The sequence below is a fragment of the Centruroides vittatus genome, unplaced genomic scaffold, assembly GCF_030686945.1.
Source record: "Centruroides vittatus isolate TY-2023 unplaced genomic scaffold, ASM3068694v2 scaffold_450, whole genome shotgun sequence".
In the NCBI taxonomy this organism is placed as follows: domain Eukaryota; kingdom Metazoa; phylum Arthropoda; class Arachnida; order Scorpiones; family Buthidae; genus Centruroides; species Centruroides vittatus.
Window position 1 is genome coordinate 3,293,221 of NW_027122709.1, and position 26,889 is coordinate 3,320,109.

Consider the following 26,889-nt stretch of genomic DNA (forward strand, 5'->3'; position numbering starts at 1 on the left):
CATTTCAAAAGCAACTTTCGAAGAGAAACCTACGCTGGTGCTAGGTGTATAGTTGCTAAATTTATACAGTAGTTAAAAGCCAACGATCTTTCGTCGATGCCGATTTTGAAAAAAACACATGCAATAGCTGTATGTGTACATAAAACCGAAAGTGACTGCCTGCGCGGACGATATCAAATTATTACATTAAACATAATTATTTCAACAATTCTTTGATACTTATTGTAAAATCAATACTTATCGAAGACAGGGAAGATGGTTTCGTGTATTGAAAGAACTTTATTTAGCGATTATTTCGGAATCTATCGTTTAAAATTTCGTAGCGTTGTGATGTTTCGATTGGTATAATTGCATACAATAGTTAAGCGCACGGGTTTATTCCTCGTTTGATATTGGACACGGAGGCTCAAATCCAACGCCTGTTGGTACAGTTACGTGATTGGTACGACATTCATTGGTACGGATTTAGCAACTATTCGGCACAAATTACACGGTCCATCTGCCCCAAGCCACGAACAACCACGGCGCCCGGTAATCGTGTATCATTTGGTACAACATTCGGCAGGAATTTCATCGAGAGAAGATTCTACGATTTCTTCAGTTTCGTTACAACACATCCTTACAAATACCCCTGGCGATGACGTTCACAATTGAACCGTTATCTAATTTGTTCGTCGCATCTATTCGTTTACATATTACACGTCATCGCTGTGAACAATGCCATTACGTAACATAAACACACCGCTTTCCAAAATCCAACCCCTAGGTCCTCGTTCTGGAGAATGGAAACGCCACTCGATGATCTGGAGAAGTATCTAGAGCCTATTTAGCCCCCACTTAACTCGAAGTGGTGGCTAAATGGGCTCCGGTACTGTACACTAGATATTTCTCTAAAATTTCATGCGAAACATCTTTAATATGGAAATTTAAGAGTGGTGATCTTTTTGTGCCTGAAATTGACTCAAAACTTAATCAGTGTAAAGCCTCTATTTATAATCGGATACAGAAAAATGCCAATTTTTCGGCAGACAAACCGGGTGGCATGGCTCAATAACGGAGCGAGTAATGGATTCGAAGGAATATCAATTATTGTTTTTATCACTGGAAATCAAAATGTATTCGTGAATAATTTGTAGCCTATTGGCGAAATTACCAAAGGACCCAATTGGATATTTCGGTAGGATTATGCATCACCGATACGTTTTAATGGAGCTTGATCGCCACCACTCGAAAGTACTGGAGCGGTCGGGTAGTCCCGATCTCAATCCAATGGAAAATCTCTAGACTAGACTATACGTATTAGCTAGAGATGCATACGCCAATAACAGGCAGTATAATTCTGTAACAACTCGAACAGTAGTTCATAGAGAGTTGCTATAATTTATATCAGACAGTCTTACAGTATAATTCTTTCAATACCCGAGAGAACGTTTGAAACAAGGCCAATGGTGCATCGATAACATATTAAGAAACCAATTTATTGATTTTTTTGTAATTTTAAAAATCTGTGTACTTTCGAGACAGGCCATTATAAGATATTCAAGAATAAACTGTAATTTTGCAAATCCTCTTATTGTTTATTTGCAAAGATTTGTATGTCTGTATATTGTCGAGACAGACTGTATATAATACGCTAACGTTTTTAAAAGACTTAAAATGCAAATTGGATAGTGAACGGATTCATTCGCACACCGAAGAATTTTAGGATGTATCTGTAGATAATTTCACTCACTCGTACGTAATTCGGGACTGATAATTCATACTCGTTCATTTGTAAGTTTCAATGGGACCCATATAGATCTCTTTCCGCTCTGAGAGCAATGAAGTATGTTAATGTTGCGTATTAACAGTGTACTACATAATTATGTTCTATGTTAGGGCATAATAGTTAAGTGTTATTTGGTAGTTGTGCATTATGTTGTAATGTACTGAGAACTTGGAATTGTGTACCATGAGCTATTCACTAAGTGTTGTTACGTATAGTGACTATTTAATGTTCTTTGTCATTCGTATGTTCTTCAACTGTGTTCTATGTAAAAAAGTTTTGTGTGGTAAGAGCTATTTATAAATTTTAATTGAGAATAAAGTTGAGTAAATGTTAAGTGTTAGGACCTATTCTAACCAAAACCTTCTACGGTATTTTTGCATTTGTTATCGCGATTTTCTTTTTACTCTATCAATTTGGAACAATAGAATTTTGAATGCGGCTACAACTTTGCCAAAATTTGCCTTCCAGGTGGTCTTCTCGAGGAAGCTGGTCCCATTCAAGTTACATCGTGTGGCGGAAACTCGGAAAATTCCACACAACCAGCCCGTTGGCCAGGCCACTCATTTGTAGGCAACGAAGGGTGTGGCAAGTTACTCAGCAGAGCTAATTAATTAAAATATTGCCAGAATTTTTTTTTTTTACAATAAATCCGCGGGCTGTGGACAAGTAATATCAATAAGACTATCGGATCAATAACCGGTATACACTACAATATTTTCAGGGAAGATATCATCTTCCATAATTGCTTTACGCCACTGGAAGTCATTGAATTACAAGAAAATCGTGTCCCGTAAACGCATTTAGTGACTTTCGAATCTATTATGCTCTGCTATTCGAAAATTTAAGTTAAGAAAATTTTGCTGCCGGCATACAGACGGACGACCGTGTTCATAAACAGCCGAGTATTGCAACGTCCAGCTTCAGTACAAACATTAATATATTCTTTCTTCGGAAAATCAAACGCAAAAATCGCATTAAATGTCTTTCTAATTCATCATTAATTAACATATTAATAATATTATTATTATTTTCCAATTTTCTGCTTCTGTTTATATGCGAAATTATATTGTTCTTATTTTTATACATAGATTAATTCATATATTTCAAAAATATCATCGTCAATTTTGTAATAAGATAATTAAATTTCTGCCACATAAATAATTACAGAATGTAAATAATGATATGAGAAAGAATCAGATTGCAGTCTATTTAATTAAATTACTCTTAATTTTAAATTAATGACGTATTGTGTTATTTTCTGGAAAATTATAAACTGTATAGAACCTTTGGCAGAGGTCGAGAGATCTAATAACGAGTAAAATCGCCATTAAGTTCGATCCTACTCGAAATACGACACGCGACCCCCCCTTTATTTCCCACACCTTCGACCTTTAACCACCAAAATTTAATATCATCGATCCTTCTAATACACAAACCTTCCTGCAAAATTTCAGAAATTTTTGACAAAAAGCACAGGAGTTAAGCTTCAAAGAGGATGACAAAAATCGCTTCCCCACACGCGTACATACAGAAAAAAAACCTCTAAAGTTTTTTGCATTTCTCGACGTTTTACGGCCCAATGAGTTCAAAAATATAAAAATCTTGGGGAGGTTCATTTTTTGACCCATTGCCATACTTTTCCTCTGTTATACATATGTATATAACAGCCAGGAGAGTAACGAGCATAACTTTAGCGTAGGCCTTCTACACTGTATTTAGGTATACAGACATATAGGCTCTCCACACTGTACGTACAGTGCAGAGCGCCTATATGCCTGTATGCCCTTCTACACTCTTACTGTATTTGGGTCAAATTGTCCTGTACAAGGCCATACTTGTAAAATATTTCTTCTGCTGTACTTTCGTCAATTAAGGAAAAAACTTCTTTATTTTTCAAATTTTAATATACTACAAACCTGACAAAAAGTAAGTGAACTCGGGCCTCTTAACGCCTCTATTGTAGTAAACATTATATACTTTTTTAGTGTTTTGCGTATCGAATTTCCCGTTTACAAGCGACTCGGAGATTTATCAAAACAAGAATGGTGATTTTAAGTGTTTTGACAAAATCATATTCAGGTTTTATTAGCAAACATTCTGCAAAGTACCCGTGACGTCGAGGAATGTGACGAGTCGTTCGACGTCATTTATACTCGTCACACACTAATTATTATATTACGTATGTCGTAAATATTTACGACGTTTATAATTATTTAAGTACTCTCTTACGTCAACAATTTCTTATTTATTAATCGAAATTTATGACTTTTGTCGTTGTTTAAAAGAATTATGATACAAGGAGTTGCTACGACACTAAATATATAAAATAATATTTATAATATATTTTCGCTATGAAGTACAGCAAACAGCATTATACTGGACACGATGATAATTACAATTTATGTGTCATTAATCTCCATAATATTTTAAAAAAAAATACGTCAATATGTCAGAAATACGTCATAATAATTCTAATCTTTCTAATTAAAAAAAATTAGAAAAATACAGGAAAGAATTTTTATGCATATTTTTCTGTTTAAAAATTTAAAAATGTATAAATAGTGTGTCCAAAAATACTACGTTACGTATCGATCGGGTAAACTGCCATCTGTTGTTAAGCATCGGTATCAAAATTTGATAAATAAATAAATTATTTTATGTATTTCGTGCATAAAAAGTAATCAATTCAAATATATATAACAAATAATTACATTTTAACATAGTTAATTTTCCAGTTTCAGTTAATAGTAATTAAACATTCCCGAGAAAACTATGGTTATTATGAAATACAGTGTGATTCGTGTACCGTAGACTCGAACCCGAATCATTTATTATAAATCATAACAGATTTATTAAAAATTGCCTTGTTACGTATACATAACAGCCGTGAAAGTAAAAGGCGAAAAAAAAGGGTAAGATGGTGTGCCATCACCTCGACATTATTAGAGAACAAGAAGCAGTATGTATTAAATCTTGCGTAAGCTCGTAAGCAATGGGCCGCCATTTCCGGGAATGGGAATATTCGTGTAAAGAAACTGTAATATATACGCTTTACAGAATACCTGTACCCGTATTCTGTAAGGTATGATAATCAAGAATACTTTCAAGAAACGATATGATGATGTATAATTAGAAAAATCCCAAAGGATCAGAAACCACCCCGAGTCATATTTTCATAATATATAATAAATTATTCAGCGTATTCGACTAATGTAAACATATTTTAATGGATAAACTGTAAAATATAAAAGAATTTTCTTTAAATTTTGTATAAAATTTTATCAAAATTGAAAGTTTACAAAAGCCTTTGTGCAACTTTTCATCATAATTTTTCTTTTATCCGATAATTTCTCGTGTCATGTAGGCTATTAAAGTGTAATTCTAATCACTGTTTAACGCAGTAATTTTAATTAACGTAACGCTTTCGGGAAGAAAGACTTATTTATTCATAATATTTAAATATTTTATTACTTTAAGTTAGGTTAAATTAAATCTGAAGGGAAAAAAAGGTTAATGTTACCTTAGGTGCCAAGATGGCGGCTCGTCTCCAATTCCAGCAAGGAAACAGTGGGACGCACGTTCTAACCTAACCTAACCTATTCTAATAAATTACCAATAATTATTACCAACCAAATTATTAGAATAGGTTAGGTTAGAACGTGCGTCCCCATTGTTTCCTTTCTTCTATTTGCTGGAATCAGAGACGAGCCGCCATTTTGGAACCATAGGTAACATTAACCACATTTTTTAAATATTATACAGCGTATATTTAAGATGATTTTACTTTAAATTTTACTTACCGGATTTTATTACGTCGATTTTTTAAGTTTCTCGGCTTTTTTAATATATCATAAATTATTCCCAGGTTCGCGATCTACCGGTCGAGAAGCGCACTGTAGAAAACTTTCGTAATATTTTATTCGTAAGACTCCGGTTTTAATTTTTTCAGCAGCCGGAAATTCCGCCGAATAACTTCGATAATAAACGAAGCCGAAAAGCAATTTTAAATCTAGGCTTCGTGTTCTACCAGATATTGCGGGGGGAAGAGACGGAGTCATTCCTCCCAGCTCCCGCAACATCCGAGATGCAAATATTTGCCATTTTGGGCGCCTCTTTCGAAACGTTTGTGCCACAGAGAATTAACACTTCCGGCCTTTTTTCCCCGTATACGTTTGATATTATCGATTATTAAATTAATTCTAAGTGCAGGGAAATTTCTATATCGATATAAATTCCCCATTCTTTATTTTAACATTCGGAAATATAATACGAGTGATCTAATAAAAATGTCATTTTTCAGTAATGATTTATTGTAGAGACTCAGATTATGCAAATTTCCGAGATTTGGATAAATAAATGTACTGTACCTGGCCGCTTTTTCGGGTTAAAATCTTATAATAAAGATAAAGTAAAGGCATTTTTATACGGGAGAGTAAAATTATTCAAAGTTTAAAATTTATAAATTTTTTTCCTTCTTCCATGGAGGTTTTTGATCATTTATATTACCCGAATTGCTTAAGCAGGCACCAGATATACCTTAGTAAATTTAGTCACCAGACAAATATTAAAATGTGTGATAAAAATTTTGGATTTTCCATATTTTCCAATAGGAAATTTAATTTAAAATATATGCTCTCCACCTTAATTTTAAGCAATAAGAATACTTTTAACGCTAATTAGCTATTGTATTGTTATAAATTAATTGTGCAATTGTTAAATGCACAATTAATCGGTAACAACAGCCAGCCGGCTGTTTCCAAACTTCGCTTAAACTTGGGACTGCCTCGAGAATAAGTCTGATTCTTGCAATTCCTTACACGAGCGTTATTTAACGATGCTGTATATCTTCGAAGGCTCGGAGCTTTGGTGTTTTTTTTCCTGTTTACCGGCGTGTCTAGTTCTTCACTTGTTGGTTCTGTAGTCGTCTTGGAAAGCATTCGTGGCATCTTGCATAAATCTCGCGGTAGCCGAGTCTATCCGTAACAATTTGGTGCAAAAAGGTTCGAGAAATTTGTGGCAATTTACACGAAAATTTTGAAAATGTGAGGCTGCATCTGTCGTAAATTACAGTATATTGTCGACATTCGAAGCAGTTTATTAATCAATAAAAACTGCCGACCTTTCGAGTACGCCTCTGTTTGCCTTTCCCAAATTTTTACGCCAAGCCTTGGCTAAAAGTTTGAACCATTCTACTCGTTATTCGATGAATTTCGGTTGTACTTTTGCATTTATTATGGGGAAAAACAGAGGCGATGGGTGAATTTCAAAGATGGCGGAAACATCGATTTCGTTACGCCTTGTCGTTGGCAATACAATAAGGACTAAAAAATGGCCCGAGTGGCGTACGGCAACGATGGCGTATATCTACAGTGCGAGATCGCTATCTTCTTACTTCGCTCCCTGCGATTAAACGGAGACCGAATCACAAATGGCCCTAGTAAATAAATATAGCAATGGACTTCCGCCGAATTTTTCGTTGATCGTTTTACAATTCATTCGCTATCCGTTATCAGACTTAAGTTTGTTATTTAGTAATCATTTTTACGCAGCGCTTACTTAAATATACACTCGACTCGTGCTAATCCGGCAATTCCTTGCGTAGGGAGTGCCCATACTATCGCTTTTCTTGATTTATATTATTGGATACCAAAGAAACTGTAAAGTTGATTTTGAGTTTTCAATTTCGTGTAATGAGTTTAATTAGAACACAACTACGAAGTATACAACCTTAAGTTTTCTTTAGGACAATTAGGCTACTCTTATAATTAAGCGGGCCTAATTTAAAAATTCAAATCAATCCAAATCTTTAGACTGTTCTGATCTACAGAACTTTTATTAATTAAGCGACTGGCAACCGATTCTCTTCCGCTTACTTGTAAATCCTTCCTCCATTTCTCGCAACTTCTTAGAAATTCCTTCCTACACCGAAATATTCGTAAATTTTCGGACTAGACCAGAGGTGTCCAAACTACGGCCCACGTGCCAGACCCGGCCCGGCAGGTGATTTTATCCGGCCCGCGCAGGTTTTGGAAAAATACTTATATTTTCGCGCGAACCAGTTTGATTTTCAAAAATGTAAACCGAAAATTGGAAAAAAAAATGCAAAAATCGTATTTGATAAAAAAGAGATTTTTAATTTTTAAAAATAATAAAAATGAAAAAATATATACATAAAATTTTACTTAAATTTACAGCGGTAAAAATATTGTTTGGGGGGTATTGTTCGGTAACTGCCGCACTGGTCGAAGGCAGGCGAATGGCGAAGATACACGTATACACAGATTCGGCGGACTGCTTTTGTATTAGTGAGTAGAGGAGGGAAAAGAAAGAATCGAGAGCATTGTATGTGGCAGGCATCCCCGTAGTTGACTTGGGTATTGCCTTCTGTTGTCTTCTGTCGCGTATGACTCATTTGTAAATTGGTACGCTTAAGTTCATATTTAATGTATTACAAATTAATTATTTTGAAGTTTAATATTATTTTTAAGGTTCGAACGTGGAAAGAACAAAAAGAAAAGTTGATGAGTTGATGACCAGTGCCGAGGTTTTTAACGAAGAATGGAGAGTAAATACTTCTTTGCGCAATTGCAAAGTATGGCAAGGGCGTATGCGTAATTTGCAACGACACCGTTGCCGCGACGAAGAAATATAACTTACGTCGACATTACGAAACAAAACACGGTTCAACCTACTCACAATTTAAGGACAAGCGGCGTACTGAAAAATTTGAAACAACGCGTCGTAGTTTGTGTACTCGGCAAAATTTATTTAGAAAGGCAAACTCGGAAAATGAAGCATTGACCATAGCCCGAAAGTTGCTTATATGTTGGCGAAAGAAGGAAAACGCTTCGTGGATGGAAACACGGTTAAAGAGGGTATGACGGAAGCTGTTGGCGAGTTTGCCCAGAAAAGTCGAAACTTTTCAAAACGATCAGTTTTTCCCGTAATACTGTTGCTCGTCGAATTGACGATGTTGGAAACAACATTCTCCACCAGATTACTGGTAAAGCGCAGCGTTTCACTCGGTATTCTCTCGCGAGCATGCCGCCGCAACCCCCGATGGTCGTGCCCTGCTCACAACTTTTAGTTTTCTTCGTGGAGTTGACGACGAACTTAATGTCACACAAGAATTAGCTCCGTTAACAGCACGCGCAGCACTACAACTGGGGAAGGTATCTTCGAAGAAGTACAGCAAACGGTGACAAAGTACAACTTGCACCGGAATCGACTCCGAGGTGTGACAATCGACGGAGGAAGAAACGCGTCTGGTGCAAACATCGGTGTGGTCGGGTAAATTAGAAAAGCTTGTAAAGGTGCGGGAGCTTCGGTACCAATTTTTCTGCACTGTATTATCCATCGACAGGCACTAGGCGTAAAACGTGTCGAAACTAGTTGTTTCTGTCGCAAATTTTATTCGATCACGCGCACTCAATCATCGCCAATTTCGACCGTTTCTTTAACAAATTGAATCAGAGTCCGTTCACTCGTCGTATTATACTGCAGTTCGATGGCTTAGCTGCGGAAAAGTGCTCTCGCGGTTCTTTAAGCTTAGAGATAAAATTAATTTATTTCTTGCGGAGAAAAATCACCCCGAACCACTTTTGTGGGATGCCGAGTGGCTCCGAAAGTTGGCTTTTTTTCGGATGTTGCGATACGCGTGAATAACTCGAACTTAAAGCTCGGAGATAAAAACGACTTAATTTGTGGTTTATTGGCGAAAATCAAAGCAAAGCCGATGTCGGATGAATGAATGTAATTTTACTCGTTTCCCGCGCTGTTAAGAATCGATTACAGAAACTGGTGAACAATTTCCAACCAGATTTGCGGTAAAAGTCGTGGCGGATTTAAACAAGAATTTTAAAAGCGATTTACTGATCTCGACACAATTCGAAGGAAATTCGGCCGTTTCGAGATCCGTTTGACCGCAGCGTAACAATTAAATCGAAGAAAAATACAAGAAAGGAAACTTGGTCGAATTTTACAAATTTTTGAGTGCAAGAGTTTCCAGTTTAAAGCAATTTGCTTTTAAATGTATTTCTATGTTTGGGACTGACTACCTATATGTGTGTACAGACTTTCGAGGACGAAGTATCCGAAATCAAAGTATAGGGCAAACTTATCGGATGATCATTTGCAATCATTGCTTATAATTGATGTTTCAGATTTTAATCCCAACTTTAAAGAAATTGTTCAGCAAAAAACGCAGTTCCATCATTCCAGTTAAGAGTTGCATAAAATAATTTTTACGTAACAATTTGAAAGACCCTTCGTTAGTCCGAACGGATTGAAACTGAAAAAGTTACGAAAATGTTTGTGGTGCCATCTCTCGAGCGAAATAACGACTATTTCTATTCTCATTCATATTTTAGTGTACAATTTTGTATTGTGTAGATTAAAAAATATATGCAGAAAAAATGCCGAATAAAATTGTAATGAGAATTTGATGGGTACGATAAATTTATCTATTGACTATTTCGGAAAGTTTTAATTGGTAAAAATTACTTTTAAAGTGCTTTGTTTGTTTGTTTAAAATCGGCACTACTAAAACAAAAGCGGGCACCACGCCGAACTCGCGCTTCCGGATTACAGAACTAATTTTATTATTACATAAAATATTTGGTTTCGGGAATTTTTGAAGGAAATTTCTATATAAACATTCCAAAAGAGTTTGCTCTGCCGAAACAGTGCGAAAGTAAAAGTTGCTCCATACGTTAAGGAGTAATGTTACGCCGATTTCCATCCAGAGTCTGTATCGAAAGATATCTCGACGTTTTCTGAGTCAATCTTTTCCGCGATAGGAGTTTTCCATTCCTTTCCTTATTGAATGGCATCTACCTTAGGTAAAACATCATATCCCGGGAGATTTTTTTCCTCGGCTTTTTTACTTTCAACATTTGAATTCCGACAAACACAATTTTTTGACATTCGGGGCTTAAAGGTAAAAATGAGCCGAGATAAATGACAACTAATGACCCATTTTTCTATTTCCGAGAAAATCCCGACCATCGGCAACGCAGCCGAACGACTTGTGAATTATCTCTTTGACGCCGTTGAAATGATCGTTATAGAATTTACGAGCCGCAATCCTCGTTTCCCGACGCGTTAACATCTGCTCTGTCGGTAGTGTAACATCATCCCCCCCAAAAAACTTGTTATTATTATTGTATCTATATATTGTATATTTGTGAATTGTCATTTACACTGCATTATCTGCATAATTTTAATTTTAATTACTTTATTTTAATCCTTTTGCTAACAATGTATTTACTTTAATTAATCAGTTATAATTTTTTTTTGTATTCTAAACTGTTTTTTATATCCTTTTTTGCTCTGTCTGGTTGTATATATACTATATAAAAAAAGAACTGTTAGCTAGCTATATACAAGACGCCCTTTAGACCCACATCTCGAAGAGAAGATGCGTGTGTAAACGTGACACCGAAATTGTTTATCTATCGAGTAAAGGTGTAAAGGAACTTCGCCTACTTTTCCAATTTTAGGGACCCCCTTTCCAAAATTTTTGTAATATCCACTTAAAATAGTTTAGAGAAACAAATTAGAACGAGAAATTTATCAATTAATCGTTATAAATCCCACAACATGCGAAGGAAAAGATGAGGGGACGCTCGTCGTTTCCCTCTTTTTCGACGGTGTTATATGACCGATGGTATGCTATCCGTGTCACATGGACGCACATCATTCTTCATTGACGTGAGGAGGAGGAGGACCACTAGACGACCAATCATGCATTTTACAAATTACCTCACCTTCCTCCGGAACTAAAGCACGATTGGTCAAAAATAAAGGAAAGTAGAAAGTGATGAAATTAACGCAGAGTAAGATAGAATTGGGAGAGTGAGAGAGGATTGAGACTGATTGGACAGATTGACCAGAAAAGACAACCGACCTATTGAAGGACCATGTAAAGGAACAAGACGAAAAGAAAGAGAAGACACTTTTCCCGGTATGTTCCGAGTCGCGCAGTTCGGATATCCCTCGTTAGGTTCCTCCCATTTTATAGATAGGAATAGGCCAATTTCCTAAATCAGATTTTATAACGTTGTTCAGTACTTCTTTTTTATAATAAACTTCTTTTCCATTTGTATTTGACTTTGCATTCATCCTCCCGAGAGGCTCATTCCTGGACTTCGGAGTCACTCTTACCCTCGCGCCTTAACTATTTGTTTTTGTCTAAATCGGAGGTGTGTCCGACAAAACACACCTGGTGGCAGGACCCTACCCTGAACTTGCGCGTAATCAAATTTTTGACGGTCCCCGACTCCCACAGTAGCCATTCCTGGTGTCGTGTCTTGATATTGTCGAATCCTCAAAAGGTGCTTTAACAAATACTTTCTTGGTCTTCGAAAATTGTGTTAGGAAACAAAGAATATTTTCCGCAACTCGGTGAAACCTATGGGCTTAAACGTGTGCCACGGATCGGCTTAAAATAAAACGTATGCAGCTTGTGTGTGGCCTTATATGAAGTTACATCACTTAATAGTAGAAAAACTATCATTTCCACCTTCCAACCACAAGATTCGCAAGGAATCATTCACAAATCTGGCCATCGTTCCATTGTTTATTTTATCGAATGATTTACAGAATAGAAGGGGGTCCCTGTTGGAACCCACTTCTATTCTGTAAGGAGTGGGTGCCTGTTGGAACTCGATGTTCCTGCCATCGGAATCTGTTGTTTCGTCCACTGCTGCCCAAATGGGCAAGTTACCAATATTAAACCGAACTTTGTCTATTGCTGATGCGTATGCAATTTGCAGATAATTTTACGTAAAATTGACGCGTTTGGAATGTGCTTATTTGCAAACCTTTGTACAAAATTCTTGAAAGCGGGAATATATCCAATTTTCTCTATGGTATATTCGCAGCTATACCTTTTTTTTGGGGGGGAGAAAACTCTAGACGGACTGGGTTATAGAGGATTTTCTGGGATAGAACCCAAGTGACAGATTACTAGTAGTATATTATTCTGGTGAGACATCAGCCGGGCGCTCTGGGGACCCGGGATCAAATCCCGAGTCAAACCCTAGTAATTTTTCGAGGGTGGCTTCCCCGTTATTCCGGTCCTTGTCCCTCAACAACCGGGCTAGCCAAAAGGCTTTTAGTGCCACGAGGAGGAAAGTATTACCCCCCAAAAAACCAAGCGAATTCTATTACAATGACGTCGTTATTTATGCCACAATTTACCGCTGGTGGATCCACTACGTGGTTTTAAGGACTGAAGATTACGGGAATGTCCGTGTGAAATTATTGTTTTCATTGGTGGATCGACAAAATATTACAATTTCCGAACGTTAATGAGCGGGAATCCAAGGATATCTTTAGAAATCGTTTAACTGTAGATACCGGAATCAGAATTTATATTACAAATGAAAATTTTTTGACGACTTCGCGGTTCGTTCGTATGAATCCGTAAATTTCGGTGATATCGACCTACTACACGCAGCTCAGTCACGTTCTTTCAAAGTTGGCCGCTAGCATTAAATTCTACACACATTTTAACGTTTATATTTAAAACACGGTTTTTTCCGCAAAATTTTAGAAATTTGCAATTTAATTTTTCGTTATTTGAACCCACCCCATAGCTCGAACTTTAATGTTTCCCCTTCCCGTTTATCTTGAGAACCACTGCCTTAGATCGAGGTTCGAAATGACGAATAGCGTGTATTTAACGGGAGTCGTGTAGAAATTGTATATCAAATTAGCAACAATAAAACGTCGAGAATAATCAATTCGTAGTCAATTTATTACACCGATATATATTTCTAATATACAATTTCTCCGTATCACACGAACAACACATTTCATTTAAAAAAAAGACTTTTAAAAAGTGTTCGTAATTTTTTTAAAGAAATTTTGTTTTCAAATCGTTCATCTAACGAATTACCATAAATAGTTCGCCGGATTCCGGAGGAATTTCTGCCGAACCTTCGTCCTTCCGGAGATCGCGACTTACAGATTGAGGAACACAGTTTCGAAATTTTGTAAACTAGTTTCTATTTTGAACTATGGGACCGAAAAAGCCTTTACAACTAGGACGAATGACCTGTTTACAAAAGAAGAATGCTAAACTCCGACATAGTAAGTCTCGTTTGTTGCGTTTTGTTCACGCGTTTATACTGAAATACCCAATAATCAAATTCCTCATTCGGATATACAGAACCGTCCAACCGCAACAATACACAATTACCAAATTGATTCGGAACACTTCTCCCAAGTCTTATTATAGTTTGGCTGACTCACTAGATATTTCGACTAAAAACTCAAAAAAATACAATGCCAGATTACACAAACCTTTAATGCCTGAAAGTTTGACCTCCGTTACAATACAAAATAGCACATCACAAATTTACCAAGTGAAACACATCCAGCCTTTTTTAAAGTTTGAGAGACTTCTCCAAGAAGGCCCCTTTTTTTTAATATAATGACTAAGTCGTTCGTACATAAAAGGGAATGCATACATAAACGCAGACTTTTGGGATCACAATTTTTCTTCTTTCTTTTACATTTATACACAACCACTTCTTGGCAAAATGGAGCATCACCGGATGTTTCTTAAACTCCTATCTTGACCATCAAGTGACCCTGAGAATCACTTTTTTTTTGTACCCATAGAGATTAGATTGCAGAGGTTCATACTAATCACAGGATTTTAACCAAATACACAATAACCATAGTCTTTAGAATTTATTTTTCCCGAACAGTTTGCTCTTTTGCTAAACGTAAACTTTGGCTTTAGTTTAAATTGCAAGAAAGGCCACCCATTGCTTGCACCAAGAATAATCTCAAACATATGCCCACAAAACTCACGATTTCAGTATACTACTTATCTATCTTAATAATAATCATAGTATTAAAGTTGATGGTAATTCACTCAAGCATTTAGAAATAACCTTCAAATGTCTTTCAATTTAAAGGCTATTTCGTAATAAAAACAATTTGACTATTTATCTAAAACTATTACAGAATGACTTTTTTTTTTAATCAGTTTTATTTTTAATTAGTATGAGCACAATACACACACAGCCATATGGGCTCTATTTACAGCAACAGCATAAACTAGTGCAAACCACTTTACATTACGGTTTTGTCATTAAACACGATCCATCCTCCACATTCCATGTCACGTTGCCCGTTTATTACAGTATGAACAATATCAAACCAGAGATTAGACTGATGGCAGTGGATGCCTTTACCAGGATATCTCGTTTTTGTTTTTTCTTTAGCCTACCGATCACTCTCACAAAATCCATTTGGCTGCAGTTATAAAATTAACAAATTGTACCCGCAAACCCGTTTCCCAGACTGTCTACAACACAGTTCCTGCACTATTTTAAACTTGTTGAAAGGAACGGGGTAATTCAACATTTCAAAAAAATTTCTGATCACATGTCATGAAAACCCTGAGCAACAAAAACAATCACATCAGTACATTACCACTTGGCTAATTTGTTTTTATGTTTCTGCTACAAATTTATACACAACATCAAAGCCATGCCACTAAATTTTACAGTGAGAAGGCTCTGTGCAAAAACACAAAAAACAAACAAAAAACATAAGCAATATAAACTACATACATAAACTACATCAAAGACAATATTTTCTATGTTCTGAAATCCCCTACATAAATATGGCAACTATTCGTCGCCATCCCTAATGAAATCCCCACTAAATACACATATACACACAAATACAAACCACGTACATACAGACGAGGTATTAACAGTAGTTGGTTATGTCCCTCACACCATTTTTCAGCTCCGTACGATGCAAAAAAGAGGGGAGAAATTAAAAATCAAGCCGGAGATCACAGCTCTCATCGAAATTAGAAGAGCTGACAAGAGATGAATTAGGCAGTGACGATACGCCTGCACAAACATAAGTGAAATGGCTGCAAAAGTGAATGCCGAATGACCATCGAACTGTATTTGGTACATAAATAAACTGCTCTTGCCTAATTATTATTTCTCTCCCGTTCAGTTTACAAAGTTCCACTGAATTGGCAGGTTCGTTGCCAGGATCTGTGTGACCCATCGATAAAGTCAGCAAAAAGTCGAAGGCACATGGTGGGGGGATGGGGAGAATCATTAGACAACCGACTTACCTTCGCCAGGAGTATATAGCATCAGGACATGAAAATGTGGAGGGCTTGAACTGGCATTTAAACATGCAGATCTTTGGGAAGTATTTAGTTTAAATATACGAAGATATTGTAATTTGTGCAAATAGTTTATAATCATGACTAGGCAAGATAGTCAGACTGCATAGCACGTGTTTTTTTTTGCCCTTTACAGCACATAAATTTTATGATCTCACATCAACATTTATTTTCCATTGTGATATTCAAACTTACCTTTCCTCCGGCAGGACTGATTCGATTGCACCTGATAAATAGGCAGATCTCATAGGATATAAATTTATAACCTCAGATAAAATCCAAATCTTATATATATATACATATAAACTACTCTGGCTGCACAATTATTTATAAACAACTAGACAATTTAATTTAAAAAATAATAATAAAAAAGAATAAGACAACGCTAAATTTGACAGCAAATGGCAAGAACTTCAAACTTATGGCTCCAACTGTAAACTCTTGACAAAAGGAAGCAAGTTTTTCTTTGGAGTTAAAGCTGTAACATGGCAGGTTTTAATCTACCAACTGAAGAGACTAACAGCAAACAATCTTAACAATCTCAAAACTTTGGCACACGAGGTATTAATCTTTTCATAGACGATGTGGCTGAGCAAATTTCTTTATAATTTATTGATTCACAGTTTGGTGGTAGACTTCACAACACGAAGCTACAATAGCATTGATTGTCCAATCACAATCACACACCATCAGATCACCAATGTATTTCAATGCTGTCCAGTTTTCTAATCCTAAACAATTGATTTTTTTTTTTTTGCACATAATGAAGAGTGTAATACTTTGTTATCTGTTTACTTAAGCTATAGATATTACATAAAATTGTATTCCTGAAATCACAGTATCCTGATGCGTATGGTACTTCTTTAGAAGTGGCACTTTCCCTATCATTTTATTTGGGAACTTGCTTTCCATATTCTGGAAATAATACTTCGAATCAAGGGCATTTAAATACACTTGCTTTTATGTAAAAATCTGATCTTACACAAAAAAGAGTACATATTTTTGCCACCAAATAGCAATCTTTTCAATTATCTGGTCTCACTAAGTATACATAAGTGGAATGATCAGACTAGGTCGTTTATTCCACACCTCTTGCACAATGGTATGAGCACTCATAGGAAAAGATGTGCGTTAGCTTATAAACCATCACAATTACTGCAAGCTATGCAACTTTTCTTGCAAACTGTCAACAAGATCAGTGCAATCAGGGCTATGAGAATAACCAGGAAATCAATTTTCGTAAAGAATATAAACAAAACAATTTACTATATAGTATAAATATTTACAAAGCCAAATACAAATACATAGCTGCCACTCAGAGCACTCTCACATTGCCAATCCACTACATCGGATTAACATAAAACAATAGTGGATATTATTTTATTATAAATATCAGCACAATATATAAGTTATATATGTGCAATGTGGACTTGTACTCTTAGGATAAAAATTAATTCAGGAACATGCACTATAATTTGTACTCATTTTGTCAATGTTTGACAAGTTCACACAATAGTCACATATACAATGGCAAAAAGTGGGAACCTCAAATGACTAAGTGAAGGCTCCTTTAGATATGATAATTATTAAAAAAAAATTAATGTGACCCATCTTTTTTATTTCAATAAAATATCTATAATTTATATTTTAATTTGGTTTTTCAGAAACAAATCTACTTTTTGTCCCCCACTAAAAATCACAATGGAATTTGCAAATCACTGGCAAAAAGTCCCATCACGTACCAAGGCACTGACACCTTGACCATATACTTAACTAAGACATTCCAAAAATTTCCTCAGTCTTCTACTGTAATTGGCAAATATCTTTTCAATTGCTTTGTTTAGGGCTTTGGAAGATGAGTAGCTCTGAGCCAATTTGGCTGATGCAGCTAATAACAATTACAATTTGTGATGACCAACATCAGTATTCCCCAGAAGAATTTAACCTTTTATCTTTATAAACATCACAACCTGTTCATAGTAAATTCTGTAACATCTTCATTTGCTTCAATCTATGTGAAAAACATTTATAGCTACCACTGGAGAAATGACTTCTGTAGGACAACATAACTTGTTATCGTTGTTCTCAAAGTCCCGCTAGCAGTAATTGGACAGAAATTTGAATTCTCTCAATGGCTGTGATAACTCGTGTTGTGGCACTTGCACGAGTAGTTTTCACAGGATGCCAGAATTTGAATGATGAAAGGAAGTATCTGTGGAAGGCATTTAGGGTATTATTCTAACAATTTAACACAGCCTTAATTTCCTTACTTATCTTCAATTTGGCAACAATCTTTTATTTCATTCTGAGCACTCGAAATCCAGCACAATCTGTAGTGGAATTGGGCTGGTTAGCATGCAACAACCCATACGCATCATATTCAGTATTTTTGTATTTTTTTTTTTTTTTCCTGTTGAAAATTGAACAAGACTAAAGTGGGTAACTGCATTCACATTGGTCCACAGATATTCAGTATTTTGACTGCTGCATAAATTTATAAATTACTAATATTTGGCCGAACAACTAATTTCATCTTCGTTAATTTTTCTTCTCCTTCCCTGCATTATTAACAAGGTTGGATGTGTCTCTAGAAATGCTGATCAAATATAATATTCACTTGTTACAATGTTAACACTCCATACAACAAACTATGACAACACTACACTTATTTCTAGGGACAATATGTGCACCTAAACCATCACCATGTTGAAAAACTACAGCTAAATACATTGGATTAGTATATCTATATACTGTGTGAATCTCTACATACATGCATACATATATATGTATATATATACATACATATATGTATTTTATTTATATATAACCTAGAGCTGCTAATCAGTGACATAGACTAAATTCTTCAAAGATTTTTTTTTTATTTTTTTACACATTTTTTCAGACTAAACTCACTAGGATGCAAACCAAATGAAAAGCAACCCTGTTGTCATGGAATAAATTTTGAGCCAACATATCACTGATAGAAATCACAAATTAAAATATTTCCAGTTAAGGTAGTTTCCACTAAAGCAATGATTTTAAGATATACATATACATGCCAGATTCAGCATTAGTGAAAAATGGCAGTAAATCAGTGACACAGACTTGCCTTTCTCCATTGATTGATTTTGACAAGAATTACAATGAAATACAGTATTGTCCAACACCATAATATATCTAACTAGCACCATGATGTTCACGTGGGATTGGTATATTAACAGTTTGACTTGTACAATACAGATTATATTGGCAACATAGGAAAGCAATGCTTCCTTTAATTTTTTAAAAACTGGGATATGGAAAAGGCTGGACGGTCAGAGCTCACCTACAATACATGATCTATCCGAAAATCTTTCAAAAGGAAAGACAGGCTGAGATGATCTAGAACCAATAAACAATAAAAATTCTGTTAAGGCAAGATTATATATTAGGAAAAAATAAATATAACTGATTTTTAAATAATTTTAAACACCAGCAGTATAAGATTTTTACTTTGGTCATTGAATCTGTGCACATATATTGCTGCAAAATACTTGTAAATCATGGCACGTAATTATGTTCACTGTTGCCGGCATCATCCGCATTAAAACATTTGAAAACGATTTGCAATGAACAAACATTCTGACAATCTCATTTACAAGAGGTACATATCTACAAATTAAGTACAATGAGTTTTGTTCTTGCAGAACTTTTAAATATCATGAGATAAAAAAATTTTATATTATAGTTAATAACTGCATTTGAGAGATTACCTAATCAGCACCTGTACCTGAAGAACCTAATATATATATATATATATTTATATATATAAAAGATCTGATGAAAACCTTGATATGTTTCAAAATTTAAAGACGACATTTAATGAGAATACTACATAAAAAAGAAACAAATTGTGTGTGTGCAAGATTAAAAAATAAATACTATGCACCTTACAATTACCACAGACTCATTAAATAGATCAAAGACAAATTTTCAGCCTGTCTTATCTATCATAATCAGAGCATAAAAATTTTCAAATTATTGAGGGAGATATTTAGTGTTTGCATCTAACATCAAATGGAAACAAGTCATTTATAAATACAGCACGAAGCTTACAAATTTGTGTTAGTTTTAAACAAGATTCATTCTATGAAAAATCATCCATACAAATATTTTCACATCATACCACAGCTTGGGATGTAGAATATAAAGCACACACATATTTGGAAGAAGGAATGAGAGTTATGGCTAGAAAAGAGCAAATTACTTCTACTGTACATAGTTTGTTTCAGAATGGTGAAAATAATTTCAGCAAGCTCTCTTCTTTGATCTTTCAACTTTGGCAAGCTAAAATGCTTGAGAGATGAAGAATCCAACAGCTGGGAGAGACCTATTTGTCAAGAGGAAGAAGGCAATTAAAAGGTCCTTTCCCAAGCTGCAGCATACTTCTCTCTCTTAAGCACCATAATGAAAACTACAGGAAATGCACTTTTGTCTCACATCACAATACAGGTGACTTAACAGGAGTTACTCCCCTACATAGTGACTTTTGAAATAATGATATTATTCGAGTACTTTGTTATGCCACACAGTAAATTACACAGGTACTTGGGTATCACACATATAGTGACCGGCAATATCACGCAATCACTAATTACGTGACAGACTAGGTCACATCCCTGTACAATTTTTAAGTACCAGTGGGCCTCCAACAGTGCTGGCTGTTGGGAAGAGCTCATACAACATCTATACAATTTCATTTGGAATTAAATATTGTCATTACCAAAACATTGTTTCAATTAAAAATTGGGGAATGAAAAATAGGAATTTAAAAGTATTTTTAAATATATGTACTTATTATTGAATACTGTAAAATGCATACACGTTGGATACTGGCACAGTCAGAAATGTTGGTTTTGGTCACCACTGGGCATTCAAGTGGCAGATTAATCTGTTCATTTTTTTTTTCTTTTTTGTGGAACATGTACATACTTCATCTAATTATGAGTGTCAATACTTGCTAAACCATTATGCAGAAAATGCAGAAATCACATTGTCATAATAATACATTTGGACAGCTGTCATAATGAAATTGCAATAAATTTCTCTTGGAAGAAAGTCACAAACACAACACAATTTGGAGGTTCACCAGTGAGACTAACAGTAACACCACAGGGTGATACCGTATGAGGTTCCGTTCATTTGGCTTCAAGACTCAGCAACACCTGCTCTGATGACTACATAGAACATTAATCATACCACAAATGCTGATATGGCATTTTTAAATTAAGGCTTTTCTTCTGGCACTTAAATACTGGAGACTTGCATTCAATACTATATAGTTAATTTGCTCTACGAATATATTTTATGACCACGGGCTGAGCATGTCTCAAGAGCAGAGGAGGCAGAGTGAATGGTCAAGAAGCCACAATGAGTTTACATTAAGGCTGTAAAAATATCACACTAGATGTTACTTTTGCTTCTCTATCACCATTAACATACTGGAAGAAGCAATAAAGTTTTTTTTTTTTTTTTTTTTGTAACAGTAACAACTGTTCATATCACACAGAGATGACTTCTGCACAATTAAGATTTCACATGTTACAACATCTGTAGTGGCAGATTGTTGCAATATATATATATGTTTGTGTGTGTGTATATATATATAATTTTTTTATTATTTTATTTTATATATATATATATATATATATATATATATGACAATTTCAGAAGCCACACCTATATCCAAGGAAAGTTTCATTCAAGCATGTAGGACAATATCAGACAAATATCGCCAGTCAAAAATCCTGCAACTTGGACGCTAGCAGTATATTGTTTACTGTCTAAAAAAGGAAAAAAAATGAAAAAAAAATCACATAAAAATCTCACATTGGCTCACCATTCAACAAATCACCAGGCAAATATGAATTTAATTGAGTGGATGCATTCTGATCATGATCATTCATAGGTGTATTAGATGCCCAGAGACTTGCAGAATTTGGAGGATTAAATGACCATAAATGATTTCCACCAGGAATATTTAAACCACTTCCATTCCATGCATTAGAATCAATTTTTCCGCCAGCTGTATTGCTGCTGTTACTGTAGTATGAATTGTTTCCCGTACGAAAGCCATGATTGACAGAATTTCCTGCCTGTGGTGTTGCTGGCCATCCCATAACATTTGTTGCTGCCAATTGACCACCAGGTAGCTGCATATATTGTTGAACTTCAGAATCACTGGGTATATCAGCCAAAATAGTAGTATTGCCCAGAACACAATTGTTAAGAGCCGACTGAGCTTTGGCAGATTCTTCACGGGTCTGGTAACGAACAAGGGCAATTCCATGATTCAGGAACAAATGGAACTGTTGTAAAGGACCGTGCTGCATACAGAGTGTTTTTAAAGTCGAACCATCAATCTAAAAATATAAAAAAAATTAATTGTTTGCTTATTATTTATGATAAAATTTCAATGTTACTGTAATTTTGTGCAGATAAGCCGTATGTTTTCAGTATTTTAAAGCAATTTGAAAGGATGTGCAATTATATGCCAATTTTTAACTCATCGAACAGCTTTTCTGTTTTGTAAAGTGACTTTGAGCATCATTAGAGTATGTGAAAATCCTTTGTGTTGCAGATATTCTACCATTGGTATACAATTTTCCAAGAAAAATTACAAAGACATATATGTATACCTCACCTTTAGTTCTCTTCTGATTATTTTCTGTACATTCAATCCACACTGATATTTTTAAATACTCCTATTTAAATGTTTATTTTGAAAGATGATAAAGTTTTCAGTAATTATCCAATATTGATATAATGACATTTTAGGAAACATAAGTTGGAGAGAGTAAAATATTTTTCATAACAGCAATGGTAATCAAATTCACTTTGAAAAAATAAATCATTTTCTGCATTCTGTTTTTGCTCACAGATGTATCTGTACATATGAATTAATTTCAAAGTTCTCCAAATTAATTAATAAGAGCTGAGTAACTAACTCAGTTTGTGTCATTAGATATTAGCCATATTAAAATTATTTAATATTGAACATTTATTATTATTTAACAAATAAAATAAATGAGGCAATATGATAAAAATTATGGTTGGATAGGCATTTGTACTTTCCACATATGAAGTTTAGAAAGTTCCCTCTTAGACAGGGCTGCTCCATGTACCAGCATGCATCTGCTTGTGCATAGAGCAGCCCTGTCTAAGAATGTTAACCCCAAGCATGCATCTTCTTGGGGTAACACATTCTAAAGGACAGCATTTCACAAAATCTAGTTACAACTTTGCTTGAGGTTGCAAAACACTTAGAATACTGAGACAAAATTGACTCTGTGTCATTTATTTTATTATTATGTCTACAATAAAGTGAAACAGTAAAACATTTTAATATTTCAGATGGTACTTTCTATACAAGTAAGTTTTCAAAGGTTTTATTTCCTTTGTAGCAATTTTCTGTAGGTTATATATTGTCACAGATTATCTGCACAAAAATTACAACTACTACTACAAAAAACTGTTTAAGCATCAAAAAGATACAAATTTCTTTTTATAAACATAGTATAATTAGAATGTGTGTTGGGTATAACTAACAATTAAAACATTTAATAAGGAATTAGAAGTTATTGGGTTGTTCGGAAAGTAACTTCGTTTTTTCCATAGAAAAATAAACAAAATATTTATTTATTATAAGAATATTGCATTGAATTATATATTGACCATTTTGGTCAAATACCCGTTTTCATTGTTTTTGGTAGTAGCATGATTTCACACTCAAAAATTTTGATCGTTGTTTACAAAAAACTGATCCAAATGATTTTTGACATTGTCATTTGAAGTAAATGTCTTACAATTAAAAAAAATTTGTATAGACTGGAACAAGTAATAATCTGAGTGTGCCCGATCCAGCGAATATGGTTGGTGCGATAACACATCCCATCTAAGCTATAACAGTTTCTGACCAGTTACCAAACTTGTGTGAAATTTGGCATTATCGTGGTAAAACAATACACTTTGTTTGTTGATCAATTCTGGCCTTTTCTGTTTGATGATATTGTTCAATTTGTTTACTCGATGGCAGTACACTTTCGAATCAATTGTTAAATTGTCTGGTAAAAACTCAAAAAAAATTTCTTTAAAATCCAACCATAGAGAGCATCTCTCGTTAATAACATGTGGAACCCATATATCGAGCTTTGAAACAAAACCAATTTGTTTTAAGTAATAATAAACGATTCAATTTAACAGATTTAATCTCTTAAGTGATTTCACGTGTTGTTAAATGGCAGATTGCTTCAATCAGTACCTTTATTTTTGTTGGCTTCAAATGGCCATCCAGAATGTGGTGTATCTTCGATATTAAAATCGCCAGAATGCAATTTTGTAAACCAGTTTTAACACTGTCTTTCTCTCAACACATCTCTAAACATGTACCGCAATTTTTTTCTTGTTTGAACAGCATTTTGATTTTTTAGTTATAAAAAAGCAAAATATGCCGAAAATGATGCTTTCGATTTTCTGTATTTGATGGGTCACAAAAAAAAAAAAAAAAAAAAAATTGTACAGAATCAAACAAAATTTTTTACAAATAAGCCTTAAAATGTCAGCTGTCAAAGTATATAATGAAAATGTGGTTAAAAATAAAATTGGCTGGTAAAAATACATCTAATTCCTCTAGTAATAAAAAAAATGTAATTACTTTCCGAACAACCCAAAACAAAAACATCCACCTAAAAATAGCAATACTAGTAATCATTTCAAAAGTTGTGTGTATGGGGCAGCACTGTGCAAGCTATCACTGTCTGAAAGTAAGTTTGCAGGTGTTCCACAAGAGGGGCTACTGTTATTGTAGAGGTGTATTATCTGTGCAGCTATGGATAAAAAAAATTACTCCAGAGCTTTTTGCATCTGAATGTGAGAACATTAAATGCACTTTTGTTCAACAGCACAGTGAAATTAGTGCTTTGAAGGAAGTTTTCATCTTCATATTGAACTGTTCAACAGTGGACAAAACATTAAAAATGGGCACCTGCAAACTGGGCAGAAGATGCACCTGGAGCACAAGACACAGTGACAAATGGACATGTAAAGAAGGTAAAATTCCTCAAAACATATACCCTGTGTTTCCTGTATGACTATTGCTACAGAATTGGGAATTTCTCTGGCCAGTGTCTACCAGATCTTTTTAACAAGACTGGAGAAAAAAGTTGCACTAAGTAAATTCCACACACTCAACGACAACCAACAAGCTATGCATGTTCTTGCCACAACACATCTGCAGCATTGGAGAAATAGAGATAGTCTTTCTCAACCATATTTTAACAGTTGATGAAACTTGGAAGCATTTCTTTAATACATAATTTAAATGACAATGCTGAATGGCATTAAGAGGATCTTTAATCAAAACCATTGTTGATTCAACTAGATCCACTACTGAGTGGCTAGGTGGTGAGGGATAAAGCCTAACATACCAGTGACACTCTATACTGAAAAATTCTGCTAGAATTTCTTCCTAGTCTTCAGAGCAATAGGCTGACCAGCTTAGCTACTTGGTCATCCAGCCATCTGTACATTTTGAAGCATACTAAAGCTTATGTAATAGTAAGAAGCATTACTTTCAAAAATGCTATGTTACTGAATATTACAACGATAATGTTTCATTGTCTGTAAAGTGATGCCTATTACAATCTTTTGTTGAAATATCATAACTTTTCTCATTCTTTTTTCTTTTGTCTGCATCATTTTCTTCTGTATTTTTTATTAAATGGTTTTATTTTAGTTGTTTCATATTGTCCTCATATCTTGCAATCCAAATTTGTCCACTTCTAACCAAGATGTAAGTCTGAAACTTTGAAAACATACCTAAGATCTGATGACAGTGCATTTTAATTTTAATTTATTAAAATTATTTCAACTTATTTTGAGCCCATTGATATAACACCCAAAAATCTCCTTTAAAACAAATTCCTTCATGGAAAAATAAAGACTATTTAATTATGCACAGACAATATAGACTGAAAAGCACATTGCCAGTTTTAAAATACATTAGTTAATATATGTTTTTCTTTTTTTGAAACTATGATGTCAAAATATTGTTTTTTATTGAATATTTATTAAAAGCTTTATTATTATTATTATTATTATTATGTTGGGTTAAGTGAGAGATACTCGGTTAACACCGGTGGTTGTGTACTATGCCGGACCAAAGTCAAGGCATAGTAACCAAAACAGAAATTAAAGAAGTGTATCAGTGTGTGTGTCTGTATTCAGGAATTTTCTCACAATATGACATGTATTCAATATAGTGGCCTTCTGTAGTGTGATGTATGTGTTTCTATTCAATTCTAATGTGCCCAGGCTTTTGTGTAGTGTGTGTGGTATGACACCTGTAGAGGAGAGAACAACAGGTACAATAAGCACCCTATCCATCCTCCACAGATGCCTTATTTCCTGGGCGAGTTCTGTGTACTTGCTAATTTTTTCAGTGCATGCGTTTTGTATATTGTGAGTGTTTGGAATGGATATGTCTATAATGTATGTGATTTTATTGTGTTTGTCAATGAGTGTGATGTCTGGTCTGTTGTGGTAAATTGTTATTATTATTATTATTATTATTATTATTAAAAAAGTTGTTATACTGAAAAAGTAAAATCTTTATCTGAAAAATGGTATAACTTTTAAAAAGTGATCATCATTAAGTAAGGATAAGTGTACTTGTTTTTATGGTTGCATAATTGAAAGTAGTTCAGAACTGATACCATTTTATCAAACCCTCAAGTAAAATATGAGGTCTGTTAGGATTCTAGTTAAATGAAATTTTATAATAATAATTACAAAGTTGATTGAGTATATCCTACTTGGTATATATACTGGTGCATAGTGCAACTCAATGTTTTGTTTATGTGCTGTTTGTGTATGTATCTGTGTTTAAGAATTTCCTATGTAATGTGTTTAG

At 34.6% G+C, this 26,889-nt stretch overlaps 1 protein-coding gene across 8 annotated transcripts in view; it reads right to left on the reverse strand.

Annotated features, from left to right (window-relative positions):
• Positions 1-13,508: 13,508 nt before the first annotated feature.
• The window catches only part of gw (trinucleotide repeat containing adaptor protein gawky), a 241,126-nt gene continuing 227,745 nt past the window's right edge, over positions 13,509-26,889 (reverse strand). For all 8 annotated transcript variants that reach the window (XM_067287367.1, XM_067287369.1, XM_067287365.1 and 5 more), the window contains one exon: positions 13,509-22,342. In XM_067287367.1, the coding sequence (XP_067143468.1) occupies positions 21,806-22,342 (537 nt within the window). In that variant the 3' untranslated portion in view covers positions 13,509-21,805. The remainder of the gene's footprint in view (positions 22,343-26,889) is intronic.